Here is a 15,722-nt window from a genome sequence, read left to right on the forward strand (position 1 = left end):
ACACATGCATGAAACCTTTTTGTTGGGATGTCCTTAAGGCTAGGATTACAAATGCAATCCTTTCTTGCCACTTAGCAGTGTCTGATTAAAGATTTTAAAGTTCAAGAACTGGCTAAATATATCAGTATTTAAAAAATTTTAATAATTAACATTTCAAATTTTTTTCTAAGTTTGGAGCATTTCTGAAGTTATTAAAATTTAAGATTGTACCAAGATTTGGCACTGTGCTTCATGTTTGTCTGGAACCTTTTTAAAACTAATACCAAGAACATCTGACTAGATACTATCTTTGAATTAGGTCTAAAAAGTTGGAAAGGAAGTTTGCAAGTTTTGAATAACAGTTTGTAAATATTTGTGAGAATTGCTTCATTTAATATCAAATGAGAATGAAGAACACAGGATTTGATTCCAAAATTATCAATTTAATAAAGGGTGTTCAGGTATATCAGTTTCTCATGATTCCTGTCTTTCACCATAGATGACCTCTTATTTTATAAAGAAAAGAAAACAAGGAAGGTAACACTGGGTCGATTTCATAAAGAGATCATAATATATATAGAAAATTGATTCTTAGAGCAAAAATCTTTTAGTCAACAGTTGAATACAATGAAAACAAAGGAATGAATTTGGACTTCAATGGGTCTGCTTAAAGGCCATTTTAATTAAGACCCTCTTTAGTCCTTCATCAATTATTCTAAGTGTACTAGTTTCAAATACATTCCTTTCTTCTACATACTTCTGAAAGAGATGAATACCTCCTCCAACACCAAAATAATGTGCTTTACTTGCTAAGAACACCTGTCCATTTTCATCCAACAAACTAGCTAAAGTTTGGTGGAAAGAACTATAATAACTTGGATTATAAATGGTCTCAGAGGTAAGAATGATGTCATATTTTGCAAAAGCTTTTTTGCTACTTAGCACAAGTTTGGAAAACTCATACCATTCTCCAGAAAAGAATCGACATTTGATGCAAAGTTCTTGTGTAGGGTTCAAGATCTTCCTTCTTTTCAAATCTGGCTCATTTACTTCATCATCTTCACATTCAAAAGTGGAGTTCACTATTACATTTGGGATGGTTACTTCATCAATTACAGTGCTATTATAATCTTGAAAGTGGATTTCTTTAGCTTTTCCCTTGAGGGCAATTATACCCAGAAGCCCTGCTCCACAGCCAAGATCCAATACTCTTTTCCCAGCAAACTGTATTTTTTCATCCCATAAATAAGCAAGAAGATCAAAAGTACACTCCCAGACCTTCAAACCTCCTTCATAGATACCTGTGATGAGATCAGAGTGAAAAGAAAAGCTTTTGGATACTATGTCTTCTCCGCAAGAGTTGTCTTTCAAAAAGGCCATTTTCACTATTGACAAATTCATATGCTGAAGATCTGGTATAACTTCTACCACTTTATCTTCTACCACTTTCTTTAAATCTTTAGGGACATCATGTTCTTTGGCAACTTTTAAATAAGACTCTTTTTCTTTGGGCCCCAAATCCCTTGTAATTTCATCTGAATTAGCCAATGAGTTGTCATAGTCTTGAAAAACCTGAAGTTTTGGTGATGATTTGCATCCCCACAATGGCTCCTCTGATAAATAACATTCTTCTGAGGACCATTTTCCACCTTTCAGGTTTCCTTTCTGACTCCCTAAGAGTGATGTTTTTGCTGAAGATTCCAGGCCTGAGGTCTCATCTCCAAGGGATGTTAATTCATTTTCTTGGTGGCTATCTATAGTAAAATTAAACTGGAATGTCATTTTCTCATTAAATGCACAGAACTCTTGTATGCAAAGTGATTTATAAACATAAACAATATGAAGTTATGGTGAAAGTCACTACTGACTTTAGGAAATTTCAACACTCATCAAAAGAACTGGTTAAAAGAAATTCTTCCTGAAATATGCCATTAGTGACTTGCTGTGATAAAAAAAAAAATCTCTCCAGATCTGTAGCCACAAGAGGAATCTTCCTGAGTTCACTGTTGCCTTGCATGCATATAACATCTCTCAATTTTGCTACAGGAAGAAAAGAAACAAAACTGAATTTATCAAACCAGAATGTCAGAATTCCCTGACCTATGATATAAATACCTCAATCTGATGTGGGCTGACAGTGGGCAGTGAGGGTAGTAATAATGGGAAGGGCCTCATACTCTGAAATCCTGCATTTCTCATTAATTAGCACAGGTTAAACATCAACTGCAAATTCAGTTTTAGCATTAATCAAGCATGAACTACCAATTGATCAATTATCCATTCTGTATGCTGGATCTGTAATATTCTATACTGGGCATCAGCTTTATGCCTAATCTGTTTTTATTAATTACTCATATTGTTCTTAGAACTGAAAGACATAATTATCTATAGTGTTTCTCCAATGTACCATATCTCTCCCCTCCCCCACCCATGTTCTCATTAGAGAAGGGCAGCAAGACCTCCCACATTGACAAATGATGACAAGTTAGACAATGGGGGAATATGGAACCTATGCATTGGACACTGGCATTCCTGAAGAATCCCCCAAACTTGAACATGCTCCTCATTCCCTCTGGCAATAAACACCAAAACATACTTCCACTTGAATTTGGAATGGGAGATGACAAGCTCCCAGACCCCTAAAAATATGCCAATCCTGCCTGAATCACAGGGTATAGAAGATGTCATTCCTCAATGGAAGCTGCTATTCCATACTATCAGCTCCAGAGAGGTCACTCTATAAGCCTCTAGGCTTGTCCAACAGCCCTAAAGCTACCAGGTTAGCCCAGACTATTCCATCTATTCCACCAGCTATTAGGCTATTATACCACCATAAATCACTTCAAATAAAATTCTTTTCTTACTTCTGGATTGATATGGAGTCTCCCATTCTTGGAGTGAGACTCTACAAACTTGGGTGTGTTTTCTCCCACAACAAATTTACAAAAATAATTACACACAGGAGAAGATCTTTGTCTTGCCTAATACTCCTAGGAACCTTACCAATGGTCAGGTATGTACTTCAGGATTTGAGAAAGTCATCTCTCAAACTCTCTAGGATTCAATTTCTTTCTTTTTTTTCCAAAGGAGGGGGGTTAAATTTGGTCACATGTAGCACTGGAACAGACAGACTTTGGAGATCATAGGGTAAAAACCCTTCATTTTAGAGGCAGTGAAAGCAGGCCAAGGATACATATCCTTCCAGGGGTTCACCCAAGGTAGGCAAGGAGACAAAGGCAGCAATGAAAGGTAGTAGACTCTGTTTCCAAGGCTGGTTCACCTTCAGCAGGGCTCCTAATTGGTTTTCAAAATAATGATTAAGGAGATAATGACTGACATTTACATAATATTTTGTCAATTGACAAATAGTCACTACTACTTTTATTCCATTACAGATAAAGAAATGCAGGCTTAGAAAAGTGATTTGCCCAAATCCAGTTAAGCAGCAGGGGCAGGGTTTAGAAGAGGTCTTTCTGATCCCAAGACTTGTATTAATAACAGTAACAATTGCTAGCTACCATTTAATAGCCCATTGAGATTTGTTTGCAAAGCACAGAAACCGAATTTAGACCAGGTCTTTCTGATCTCAAGTCTAACAATAATAGCTACCACTTAATATAACATTTAGTTTTCTTTGCAAATCACTTTACAAATATTATGACACATAATCCTCTAAAATCCCACTTCCTACAGAACGCCTTCCCCAACCCCTCTTAATTCTACTATCTTCTCTCTATTATTTATTTCTTATTTATTCTGTATAGAACTTGCTTTGTATCATTTGTTTACATGTTGCCTCTCCCATTAAATTGTAAACTTCTTAAGAGCAGGAACTCTTCTTCTTTTTGTATCCCTGGAGCTTAGCAAAGTACCTAGCACATAATAAATGTTGGTAGAATTGAACAACCCTGAGAAGTAGGGTCCATCGACTCCATTTTAGCTTTGAACTCAGGTTTCCCGGGCCCACGGGTCTATCCCCTGTGCTAGCTATCTGCCTAAACCTAGTCTGGGGCTGCCCTTTAACTGTTTCATCAGGTCCTGGGCTTTTGGGGTCACTTTTGGTACTTGATTCTCCCAAAGAACCACATTCCACATGTGTGACTCAAACCTCCTCTGAAGTCCAGTGGCGGCTTTCCGGGTTCAAGCCTTCCCTAAGGCCGTGGGCCCAGACTCTTGTCCAGCCACTACTAGGGAACCTGACACCCTCCTGCTTCCCCTCCTCACCCCATCTGGCCACTGTCAGGGTCCGGATCCTGGGATTCCAGTCTTCCACTTAGGGATCCTTAAAGTACAGCACCGTCTTCCACTTTCCGGAAGGCGCTTGAATGTTCATGCGCAATAACTCCACCCCTCCGCTCTACTCCAATCCTAAACCACGGTTGGCAGGAAGCTTGGGGAGTTCGCAAAGCTTGCCGGGACGGCGGAGAATTTTTTTTTTTTCCCCGGCGCTAGAAGAGGGCGGGACAGATCTGATTTGAAGTGGCGGGATTTTTTTTTTCTGCTGAGAGGATGTCTCAGGGCCACGCGGAGCCACCGAGTACCGTCGTGCTGGAAGAGCTGGCAGGCTGGTCCGAGGACTTATGTCGTCAGGAGCTGCCTTCCGTCCTGCCCCAGCTTCTCATATCCTTGATTATCCCCTGGGTCGGCAGCATGCGTAGCTCCCCGTACCTCCCCAACTCATCCGCTGGGTAGAGAGGGTGGGCGGGATGCGTATGCGCGCGATTCGCTCCTGCGTACTACCTAAGCTGGAGAAAAAGGAGATACGTTTTCTTTTATATCCTGAAGTTAGTGGTGGGACGAGTCGCCGGGCTCCCCTTATTTAGAATTCAGGAGTGGTTGGCGAGAATTTGTACCCGTAATCTGTTTGCTCTCCACGTCTCTTTCCCCGCCCTCACTCTCTTCAGCGTGTTTTTGTGATTCTCCTTTGCTTCTATAGTACCCTTGACTCCCCGGGTGCACCATAAATGCTTTTTGCCGCTGCCGTTATGTTGATGACCCTTCATGGAAAAATTCTTACTACCGGTCATTTTGACTAGCCTGAAAGATCTCCACTGCCAAACTGTAAAAGAGAGTCAACTCTGGGACAGTTTAGGACATGCTCAGCCACATCTATGACTTTGTAAAAGTATTTGGATTCCAAATGCTTCTTCCTAAGTAATTATAGCAGATAGAACTATATAAATATTATATAACTAACATAAACTATGTAAATCTATAAATAACAAAAGTAATTATAACAGTGCTTCAGATGACCACCTCTATTAATTGAGAAAACTCACTTAACCTCTCCAGGACTTTTTTTTAAGCTGTGAACAGAGGAGTTTGAATTAGATGATAAGAGGCAACCCTTGTGGATAGATGCTGGGTTTGAAGTGAGGAATCTAACTCAGAAACTTTAGCAAGTCGCCATTGCCCTGGGTTTTAATTCTTAATACATGTCCCTTAATGAGGGACTACTACTATCTTAGATAGCCTTTAAGATCCCTTTTCACCTCCAACTAATGTATTTTAAGATCACAGGGATGATTTCATCAGAATAATATTTTTGAAAGTGAATTTTATAATGTGGAAGGTAAAAAAAAAAGAACATACCTTAAGACTAAAAACTTTTGGATGACTAGTTAAATGTTAGAATTTGGTAGAATAATGCTGATTTGCATTTAGGAGCAAGTGTCCTTGAATTCTGTGAAGATAACAGTAATTTATAAGTTATTATTTACAACAACTTTGTTAAGGTATTGCAAGTATTTTTTTTTCTTTTTATAGATGAAGGAATAGGATCTGAGAGACTAAGATATTGGCTTGAGATCACACAGGTTCTAAGTGTTGGAGCTGGAACTTAAGCCAAGGTGTATTCAATCTTGATTTTGGGGTGAGGTAAAACCTTATATTTAATAGTTAACCTCATTAGCTCTAAAATATTAATATAAAAATCTCAGACTACTATAAGTAGAAAAGACTTGTCCAGCCCTCTCAGGGTTTTGCAAGTGAGGAAAGAGCCCAGTGAGGCTTCCTATACCAAGGGTTCTTAATTTGGGATCCATGAATTTTTTTTTAATTTTTATATGTTTATTCAAGGAAAATGATATCAGTAACTTATATTTGGAGCTCACTATTATTATTATTTTCAACCTTTACTTTCATCTTGGAGTCAATACTAAGTAATTGTTTCCAAGGCAGAAGAGTGGTAAGGGCTGGACAATTGGAGTTCATGACTTGCCCAGGGTCACACAGCTAGGAAACGTCTGAGGCCAGATTTGATCCCAGAACCTTCTCTCTCTAGGACTGTCTCTCAATCCACTGATCCACCTAGCTGCCCCTCCCCCCCATTAATATTTGTAGAAAGAATGTTATAATATGGTGTTGCACCTTCATTACATTGAATAAAACTAGATATTTTCTCAAGCTCCTAATACTAAACACACAGTATAATACAGTAGTTAGATTTGGTGTCAAAAGAGCTGGTTTTGGATCCTGGCTTTGCCACATTGCAAGTTACTTAATTTATTTGGACCTCAATTTCTTCCTCATCTGTTAAAGGAATGGGTTAAGTAAGATTCTTTCCAGATCTAAATAAGTGTTCAGTTTACTCAAACCTTAGAGTAAGAAAGGTAACAAATAACTTACTACACTAAACAATGACTTGATGTTGAATTGGCTTGATTGTGCCTCAGTATTAGATGGGATTTTTGTTGAGATCTGTACTAAGAGAATTTCTAATGTTCAATTAAAATGTCGTTTACATTTGTATTCATATTTCTATTCATATTCATATGTGTGTTCTTATTGAAATGACTATAATTCCATGTTGTTGGAAAGTGGCAGACATTTTAAGTTATATTGGGTATTCCTTAATTAATTTACTCTAAATATCAGTGTTCTGACAACTGGAATGAGCACATACGTAAGTAAGAATATTTTGATTGTGTGGTTCTTAATTTGGTTTCAGCAAAGTCTGGATTCTACATCTCAGTGGAAATGCCTTTTATTATTGTGCTTATTTACTGGAAAATGTCAATTCCCATTTTTTAGTTTCTTTAAAGCTACCTTTACTTTTAGTGAACTTAAAGTATTTGACCCAGTTCTCAAGTTAAAGTGTTTTCTCTATTCAAAAAGGAAATTTTAATTACACTTTTAAATAATATCAGAATCTGTCTTTTTCAGATTTTTAGCTATGTGGTATATGGTTAAGTTTGTATATATAATTTGTAGAATTTAGAATTCAAAAGAGAGCAAGTTGGTGAAGTTGATAGAGAGTTGAACTCAGAATCAGAAAGACTAAGGATCCTCTATGACCCTGAGCTGGACACTTAGCCTCTTAGTGATCTAGACAACTCTTTAAGGTATGTTGTAGATAAAATGCTAACTTGCATTGGTAGAGAGAGTTTCCTTATTTTAAAAAATGCTTATTTTAATTTAAAAAAGTTTTGTTGATGCCTTTTGTTATTACAATTAAATTATTTCCCCTCTTAATTGCCCCCTTCCCATTAATCCCTCTCTTTTAGGGAGGGAGTTATAGCTTTCTGCTCTGGGATTAAGTTTGGGCATAGTAATAATGCCTTCCTCTTATGGTTATCCTGAGGATCAAATGAGTTAACATATGTAAAGTAAACCTTATAGACTGTAAAAATGCCAGCTATTATGATGATGGTGTTAAAAGTGTTTGTCAAAAATGGGTTGTGCTTTATACTCCCAGAGGGCACACAAATAACAAAGGGAGGGAGGGGAAGAGCAAAACCCCCCACTGGAAAACCAGTTTAGCAGAATTAACACATCAAACTAGTATTTCAGTAAATTCCATGTTCCTAACCCATAGCCCCATATCTTTTTAAAAGGAGAAAAGTACTTTCTCTTTTGGTGGGGTAGGGTGTCAAGTTTGGATATAATTGAACAAAATAATGGTTTAGTTTTTGTTGTCCTTTCTACTTATGTTATTGTCATTATGTTATTTTCCTGGTACCACTTCTTTTTGCAGCAGTTCATGTAAGTCTTCTCATGCTTTTCTGTATCCTTCATATTCATCATTTCTATATAGCACAATTTTTAATATTTCTTTACACTAAAGTATCACAAATTTATTCAGTCATCCCCCAGTCAATGAGAGTTAATTTTATTTCCAGTTTTTTGCTTCTACAAATAGTGCCAAAATAAATGTTTTGGTATATAATTGAACCTTTTTTTTTTAATCATTTCTCTCTTTAGTTTATTTGCCTAGCAATTGGATCCCTGGGTTAAAGGTTATGGACATTTTAGTTACTGAATAATTTACTTTCCAGAATTCTTTGGTGAATTCACAACTCTTCTTAGTGTATTTGTCATTCTACTGTTCTTCTAACATTCTCTTCTCTTGTGATTTTTGCCAATTTTCTTGGTGTGAAAAGTAACCCCAAATTTGTTTTTATTTTCATTTCTTATATAATTAGTGATCTGGAGCAATTCTTTATATGGTTATTAATAGTTTGCAATTATTACAAAAACTATTTATTCATATCTTTTAACCACTTTCCACTAGGGAATGGCTTCTGGTCTTTCCTATTTGATTTACTTCCCTATATAATATATTGGTGATTGGATCCTTATCAGAGGTATTTGATACAAAGTCATTATCCTGTCTCCACCCCATGCCCCCCCCCCCAGTCCCCATCCTTCTTACAAATCATTTTCAATTTTCAACTTAAATTGAAATATCTTTTATTTTTTCTGATTACCTATATCCTTTTATTGGTAAAGAATTCTGCTTATCTACAGCTGTAGTTGTACCTTGATTTTTTTTCTCCTGTCTAGCTTTTAAAATGCTGCACAATTTGGCCTCAACTCTTCTTTCTAGCCTTTTTTGGGCATTACTTCTCTTCTTGCCTTCTGAAATTAAGTAAAACTGAACTTATCTCTGTTCCTCACTCAATTTCCCACTTCTAGGCTTCTGCATTGTTAGGTGTCCTTACCTGGAATGTATTTCCTTCTTACTTTGATCACATGGAGTCTCTCTCTTCCTTTAATATGTAGCTGAAACTACCATTTTCTTCAAGAAACTTTTTTTCTGATCCCCTGGATGCTAGTGCCTTCTGTCCCAAAAATCTTTCATTTCACTGCTTTCTATATATTAGTATTTATTTACTTTGTATTTACACTGTATGAAATTACTTTTTTTTTTTACTTGTGATCCTCATTCAGATGTAAGCTTCTCACAATTAGGGACAGTTTCTTTGAACTTGTATCCACAGTGCCTGGCACAGTGCTTAATAATTACTTGTTGGTTGATTGAGGTCTATGTCCAGTAGTGGGAATGCTGGGTTAAAAGTTATGAAAAGTTTAGTCTCTGTACTTGCATAATTCCATTTGATATTTTCTCTAGAAGCACATCCTTCTTTGGTTTTCGATATTTAAAAATAGATGTCCATCTCAGGAATAATTAAACAAATTGTGAATACATAAATGTAGTGATAGAATATTAACTGTACCATGAGAAATTATGAATATGATGAATACATGGATGAATGGAAAGATTTGTTTGGTTTCTTCTTGTTTGCTTCTGTTTGCTTTCTTTTCCATTATCGTTCTTCCCACTCCCCCCAATTTTCTATCCCCCCCCCCCAAGCTCATCATCATAGGGATTTCTTTAGTTTTCCTACTTATACCCATTTGAACCCTCAGTTGCCTTTGTTTCTCTGATTGAACAGCTGGGAGGGCAGAGCAAAATATTCCTTCCACTGTTTCCCTTTTTGGAGAGCTTAGTTCCCAGCCAATTCTTCATTTTATACTAACTTCTCTGCTGGATTTTGACTCAACCATTATTATCCCCTATATACCTGCTCTTATTCCCACCCCACCTTCACTTCCTTTTGTGTTTTGACTTCCCCTATTAGATTGTTAGCTCCTTGAGGGTAGGGACTGACTTTATTTTTCTTAGTGTTTAGTACAGTGCCTGTCATATAGTAGGCCCTTGATAAATGTTTGTTGTATTTTACTTGTTTAAACAGATAAAAAGTAAAAAAGGAACAGTAAAAACTTACATCAGGGAAAATGGAGAGAACAACCAAAAATTGAAACTGAATGTTATGAAATTATGATGACCAACTTTATCCCCCAAAAAGGATGAAAAGGAACTTATTTATTTAAGTGGGGGTCTGTCAATATGGAACACTGCATGTAATGCCAGATTTGTTTTTTTTTTTTTTGCTATTTTAGCTAGACTTGCTTATTTTTTTAATGCTTCTTTTTATTCTTGTATAAGAATTGGCTTTTAGGAAGGAATTGGAGAAGAGTGATGCATTGTGTAATGTGAATCTTAAAACTGCTCAGACTCTACCTTAGAACATTTGGTTAAGGGTGTTTCCCATTTAAACAATGGAGGTACTTGATCATTCCTTAGGGGAAGATAAAGTTGTAAAACTCCTTACTGAACAATAAAAAAGTCCCTAACTCATACTTATAATGAAGCCAAAACCTTAAGCTAGGTCTATTTTTAGATCTGATACAAAAGGGTGCTAAGTACCTATAAAGGTTAAATTTATCACTAAAAGGTCAAGCAACTTACAAAGGACACGCTTAGCAAGAGGTGTGAAGTTTTAGTCTACTCAGGGAAGGTGATTAACAAAAGAAGATGTGAATTAAGAATGGTCAGCCCTTTGTACCCCAAAGAGATAATGGACAAAAAGACTTGTACAAGAATATTCATAGCTGCACTCTTTGTGGTGTCCAAAAATTGGAAAATGAGGGGATGCCCATCAATTGGGGAATGGCTGAACAAATTGTGGTATATGTTGGTGATGGAATACTATTGTGCTCAAAGGAATAATAAAGTGGAGGAATTCCATGGAGACTGGAACAACCTCCACGAAGTGATGCAGAGCGAAAGGAGCAGAACCAGGAAAACATTATACACAGAGACTGATACATTGTGGTACAATCGAAGGTGATAGACTTCTCCATTAGTATCAATGCAATTTCCCTGAACAATCTGCAGGGATCTAAAAAAAAATACTACCCACAAGCAGAGGATAAACTGTAGGAGTAAAAACACAGATGAAAAACAACTGCTTGACTACAGGGTTGCAGGAGATAAGACTGAGGAGAGACTCTAAATGAACACTATAATGCAAATTCCAACAACAGGGAAATGGGTTCGAGTCAAGAACACATGTGATAACCAGTGGAATCATGGGTCGGCTATGGGAGAGGGAAAGGCGGGGGGGGGGGGGGGAGGGGAGGAAAAGAAAACGATCTTTGTTTCCAATGAACAATGTATAAAAACGACCAAATAAAATAATGTTTAAAAAAATTTCAAAAAAAAAAAGAATGGTCAGCCCTGTGGAAAACATCTACTGTGATTGGTAGATGTGAAAATTTAGGGGAGGTGACATAAGAGAAATTTCTCTTTAAAAGGAGCTGGCTCTCTTTAACTTAGAGGGAGTTCGGACTAGTGAGAGTTCGGACTAGTTGGAATAGCTGGGCCTCTGAACTTAGTTGGAGTTTTGCTTGGGACAAAATCTTGCAGTGAGTGGATAAAAGACTGACTTAGTTTTCTCTCTTAAAGAGAAAGGCCTTTTCCTACTATTTCCTCTTACTCTGTCTCTCTCCCTTCCCTTAATTCCTTCATTCGTATTAATTACAATCTCCATAAAACCCAGCTGACTTGGGTATTTCATATTTGGGAATTTTCCCCATGGTGACCACTTATTTTTGACATAAAATCAAGACACTAAAATTATTTTTACAGTTTTGGCAATTCACAGTCTTGAACCCACATTTTCACAGTCACAGTAATGGATGTAATATAAAAACAGAAGACATCAGTAATAGTGATTTTGAAAAAAACATGACCCATACTTGAATATTTCTGCATATCAATATACTCTAGTCTCTGCTATCATTTTGCTGGTTTTGATTTTTGTTTTTTCATAAAGCATTTAAATCTTTATAGGAGTTCTGAAGATGCTTACAGAAATGTTTCTACCTCATATCAACCACTTAGCATTGGAACAGACATTTTTTTCACAAGTATTACCAAAGGTATGACATTTATTAAAAGTATTATATATTTATAAACCAAATGAAAGAAAGAAAGCTTTAACCTTAGAATATATTTGTATTTAGAATATTAATCACTAGGGAGGCAGCATTGGAGTCAGGAAGACCTGGGGTTATACTTTGACTCTGTTCCATATTAGCTGTGTAAACCTGGACCAGTCACCTAACTTCTCAGTACTCCAGGGGATTAAAACAATTATTAACTGCTCCTTGGCAAAATTACTTTATCAGTATATGTGCCCTTCACTTAGACAATAATGTAACAATTAAATTCATTGATTTTATTTTTCTCTCATGTATTTTAATAATAATTATGATATTCTGTTGCCTTAGGGAAAAAGTAACCAGAATCTTAAAAAAAAATAACCAAAAAGAAAATTTAACCAGTTTATAGGATTATATGAGTTCTCAGAAGACTTCTTTTTTAGATTTGTTGCCTTTACTCCAAAAAGCATGGTAGTAAATTTAATGATTAGCTAAAACAAAAGCATATGCATAATTATTTGGATTTATAGCTGTAAGGGTCAAAGTAACTTCTCTGTTACCACCTTGAATTCTAAATTTTATAACAGTCATCACTTTCCTTGTTTTTGTTGCACAGTCTGAGAGAGAGAGAGATAGAGTCAAATAGAATAGTTGGATAGTTAGGTGACTTGGTATAAACCTATTTACCATTATTAGGGGGAGGAAAAAGCAACTTTAAATTTGTATCTTCATTATGATTAACCAGTGGGAAACCTAGCATTTAAAATTTTTCCACCATAAAAATTAGAATTTAGAAATTTGGTTTTATGAGTTATATAGAAAACAGATGTCTTTTTTGTTAAGAGAAATTCAGATCTGTATGTTCTCAGCTAGGAGTTATAACAATATGTAATGTTTTTCTAAATTTTTATCTTGGAAGTTGATAGTGTTAAGTACTATAAATAGACAAAATCAAAGTATGCTATTTTGTGTTCTTTAAATAACTGAGTTGTTTGCTAGAAATTTCTGTTTATTTTGGTCTGAATTTCTCTACTTTCACAGACTGTAAAATTATTTGATGATATGATGTATGATTTATCCAGTCAGGCAAGAGAATTATCAAGCCAAAATTTAGAACTCCAGGCTACATTAAGGAACATTTTACAAGTAAGTAAAATCTTTTTGGATAAGGGGGAAAGAACTTAAAAGAATATATAGTGAAGCAACTGGGTAACTTAGTGAATAGAGAGACAGACCTGGTGATAGGAGGTCCTGGGTTCAAATGTGGCCTCAGAGAATTCTCAGCAATGTGACCCTGGCCAAGTCATTTGGCCCCAATTACCTAACCCTTACTACTTTTCTGCCTTAGAACCAATACTTAATATTGATTTTAAGACAGAAAGTTAAGGGTTTTTTTTTTAAAGAATATATAGATAGGACAGTAAGTCTGCAAGCATTTATTAAGCATTTACTATATACCAGATATTGTCCGAAACACCAGGACTACAAAGATAAGCCAAAAAAAAAAGGCAGTACTTGACTTCAGGAAGCTACATCCTAGTGAGGGAAGACAACACATGAAAGGGAGTTGAAAAGTCAAGGGAATTGAGGTGACAGAGGTATCTGAAAGGGACATGGAAGAAGTCCAGAGAGGCAATAGAAATAAGAGAGAAGTGAATATAGGGCTAGCCTGGCCCTTCCTCAAAATGGAGATTCCTGGGATGAACTCACAGAGGATGGGCCATAGGCATCTTCCAGGATGAGAAGACTACAGAGAAATTTTCCAGATAAAAATGCTTTTCAGTTCTCTGTTTTGATGCATTTTATGTATTATTAAAGATCAATTCAGAGTTTGAAATTTAGTTGCTAGAAATTGTAGATAAGAAACAAATGCTTGACATCAAGAATTCATATTCATATTTGTGTATATATTCTTTTTCTCTGTACATATCCTCAATTTATATTTCCTTTTTTTGTATACACTTTCCTTCCCCCCAGTAGAGTGTAAGCTTATTGGGTGCAGGGAAAGTTTAATTTTGGTCTTCATGTCCCCTATCCATAGTGTGGCACCATGAAAATAGTGAATAATGTTTGCTATATTAGATTCAATTCACCCTAATTTACCTGAAAAAAAGAATGATATTGATTGCATGTATAAAATATATATCGAATTGTTTATCTCAGGGAGGGGGGAAATGGTGGGAAGAAAAGAGAATGGAGAAAATTTGGAACTTAAATTTTACAAAAGATGAATGTTAAAAATTGTTTTTCCACATAATTGGGGAAAATAAATATAATTTAAAAGAAAAAAGAATGATATAGCAAGACCAATTTTAAATCCACATGCATATATTTAGAGCCCTTATTATTTAATCTTCTTCCTTATTTCTAGTCAATGGTGCAACTCTTAGGAGCTCTTAGAGGATGTGTACAACATGTTTGTACCCTGCAGGAACCCATAGTTCTAGAGAATATACACAGCCTCCCCTCTTCAGTCCTTCACATAATCAAGAGCACATTTGTACATTGCAAGGTGAGTAACAACTAGAATTCTGAATTCCTGAGCTAAACATTAGGTGGCTAGGCACTAGCATATTGGAATTTTAGAAATGGAAGTGTGTTGAATCAGTTGGTTCAATGCCCTCATTTTACAAATGAGGAAACTGAGGCCCTTGGAAGTTAAAGTAAGTTAAAGTAAAGTGTACAAAGTCACAGGATTACCAGGAGATCGACTGATCTGCCTAGAAAATAGAGATTCGGCATTTCATCCAATCTGGCTGAATTAGATGCAGATCCCAAGGGATATATATATACATACATATACATATGTATGTATGTATGTATATGTCCTTTGGTTTTGGTTATAGATACCAGTACAATGATTGTACTGTCTTTTGTCTCTTTTACTTTCTATATGGGCAACCTACCTCCCTTTCTGCTGATTTATGCTACTTTCATTTATGCTTACCATATATATTTTCATTACCTTTTGGATCATCTGTAAATTCAGTTATTCAAAAATCATGAAATTCTGTGATTTATAGCCATTTCTCATCCCTGGGGAAATGTTGGTGTTAAAAAGCTGGGCTTTTGGGATGATTAACAGCTTCAGCTCATTGAAAGCACTGAAAAATAAATACCTCCCCCCTCTTAAACTCTGTACCTATGAAACATATAACATACCACAGAAAAAGATCATTTTGTGAGTTAATGAAAAAAACAATCTCTCAATCCCTGATGGCCTGATAGGGAGAGAGTAGAGTGAAGCCTTTTCCTTCTGCCAATGCCAGTTAGTTCATTCTCCAAAATTGTCCAAGAATGCTGAGAGCAACATAAGTAACTTTCCAGGGGTTATCTAGCCATGTATCTGTGGCTAGATTTGAACCTAGGGCTTCAGCCTCCAAAGCCAGCTCTAACTATTACCCTAAACCTTTAGCTGCAAAATGGACTTTGAACTTGCTCTCATTTGTTTTCTCTCTTATGTTTATCTGTAATCAGAATAGTGATTCTGTGTACTGTGGACGATTGCACCTGGTTTCAGATCTTCTTCAGGCCCTTTTCAAGGAGGCTTATTCCCTTCAGAAGCACTTAATGGAACTACTGGATATGGTCTGTATGGATGCTTCAGTGATAGAGGAGAAAGATATTTCAGATATGGCATCAGGTGCGTAGATAAGGTTTGTCCACTCGTGTTAACAGTATAAAATTGCATTTTATGTGTCACTTGTGCCCACCACTGTACTAGAGATGAT

The 15,722-nt window shown here is 36.2% G+C and overlaps 2 protein-coding genes across 4 annotated transcripts in view; one reads left to right on the top strand and one right to left on the bottom strand.

The window, feature by feature from the left end:
• Positions 1–401: 401 nt before the first annotated feature.
• On the bottom strand, positions 402–4,329 carry METTL18 (methyltransferase 18, RPL3 N3(tau)-histidine). 2 transcript variants are annotated; one of them, XM_007480752.2, is made up of 3 exons: positions 4,204–4,302; positions 2,983–3,273; positions 402–2,019 (listed from the first exon to the last, which is right to left on the bottom strand). In XM_007480752.2, exon 3 carries the CDS (start codon positions 1,759–1,761, stop codon positions 634–636), a length of 1,128 nt encoding a protein of 375 aa, XP_007480814.2. In that variant the 5' UTR covers positions 1,762–2,019; positions 2,983–3,273; positions 4,204–4,302; the 3' UTR covers positions 402–633. The 2 variants fall into 2 exon arrangements, with proteins under 2 accessions (XP_007480814.2, XP_001372447.2); XM_001372410.4 differs by lacking the exon at positions 2,983–3,273 and having other exon boundaries at positions 4,204–4,329.
• Positions 4,330–4,488: 159 nt separating this feature from the next.
• Positions 4,489–15,722, top strand: part of FIRRM (FIGNL1 interacting regulator of recombination and mitosis) — a 73,941-nt gene continuing 62,707 nt past the window's right edge. Inside the window, exons 1-6 of one of the 2 annotated variants that reach the window (XM_056815508.1) lie at positions 4,489–4,598; positions 6,843–6,883; positions 11,900–11,988; positions 13,033–13,137; positions 14,363–14,503; positions 15,469–15,634. In XM_056815508.1, coding sequence (XP_056671486.1) covers positions 4,489–4,598; positions 6,843–6,883; positions 11,900–11,988; positions 13,033–13,137; positions 14,363–14,503; positions 15,469–15,634 — 652 coding nt within the window. Of the gene's footprint in view, positions 4,599–6,842; positions 6,884–11,899; positions 11,989–13,032; positions 13,138–14,362; positions 14,504–15,468; positions 15,635–15,722 lie in introns of those variants that run through there. The other variant, XM_016429941.2, reaches the window with a different exon arrangement.

This window comes from Monodelphis domestica, chromosome 2 (genome assembly GCF_027887165.1).
Source record: "Monodelphis domestica isolate mMonDom1 chromosome 2, mMonDom1.pri, whole genome shotgun sequence".
Taxonomy (NCBI): domain Eukaryota; kingdom Metazoa; phylum Chordata; class Mammalia; order Didelphimorphia; family Didelphidae; genus Monodelphis; species Monodelphis domestica.

Bases quoted from the DNA above. Each gene is read 5' to 3' on its own strand.
- METTL18 (XM_001372410.4), bottom strand. From the start codon at position 1,761: ATGACATTCCAGTTTAATTTTACTATAGATAGCCACCAAGAAAATGAA.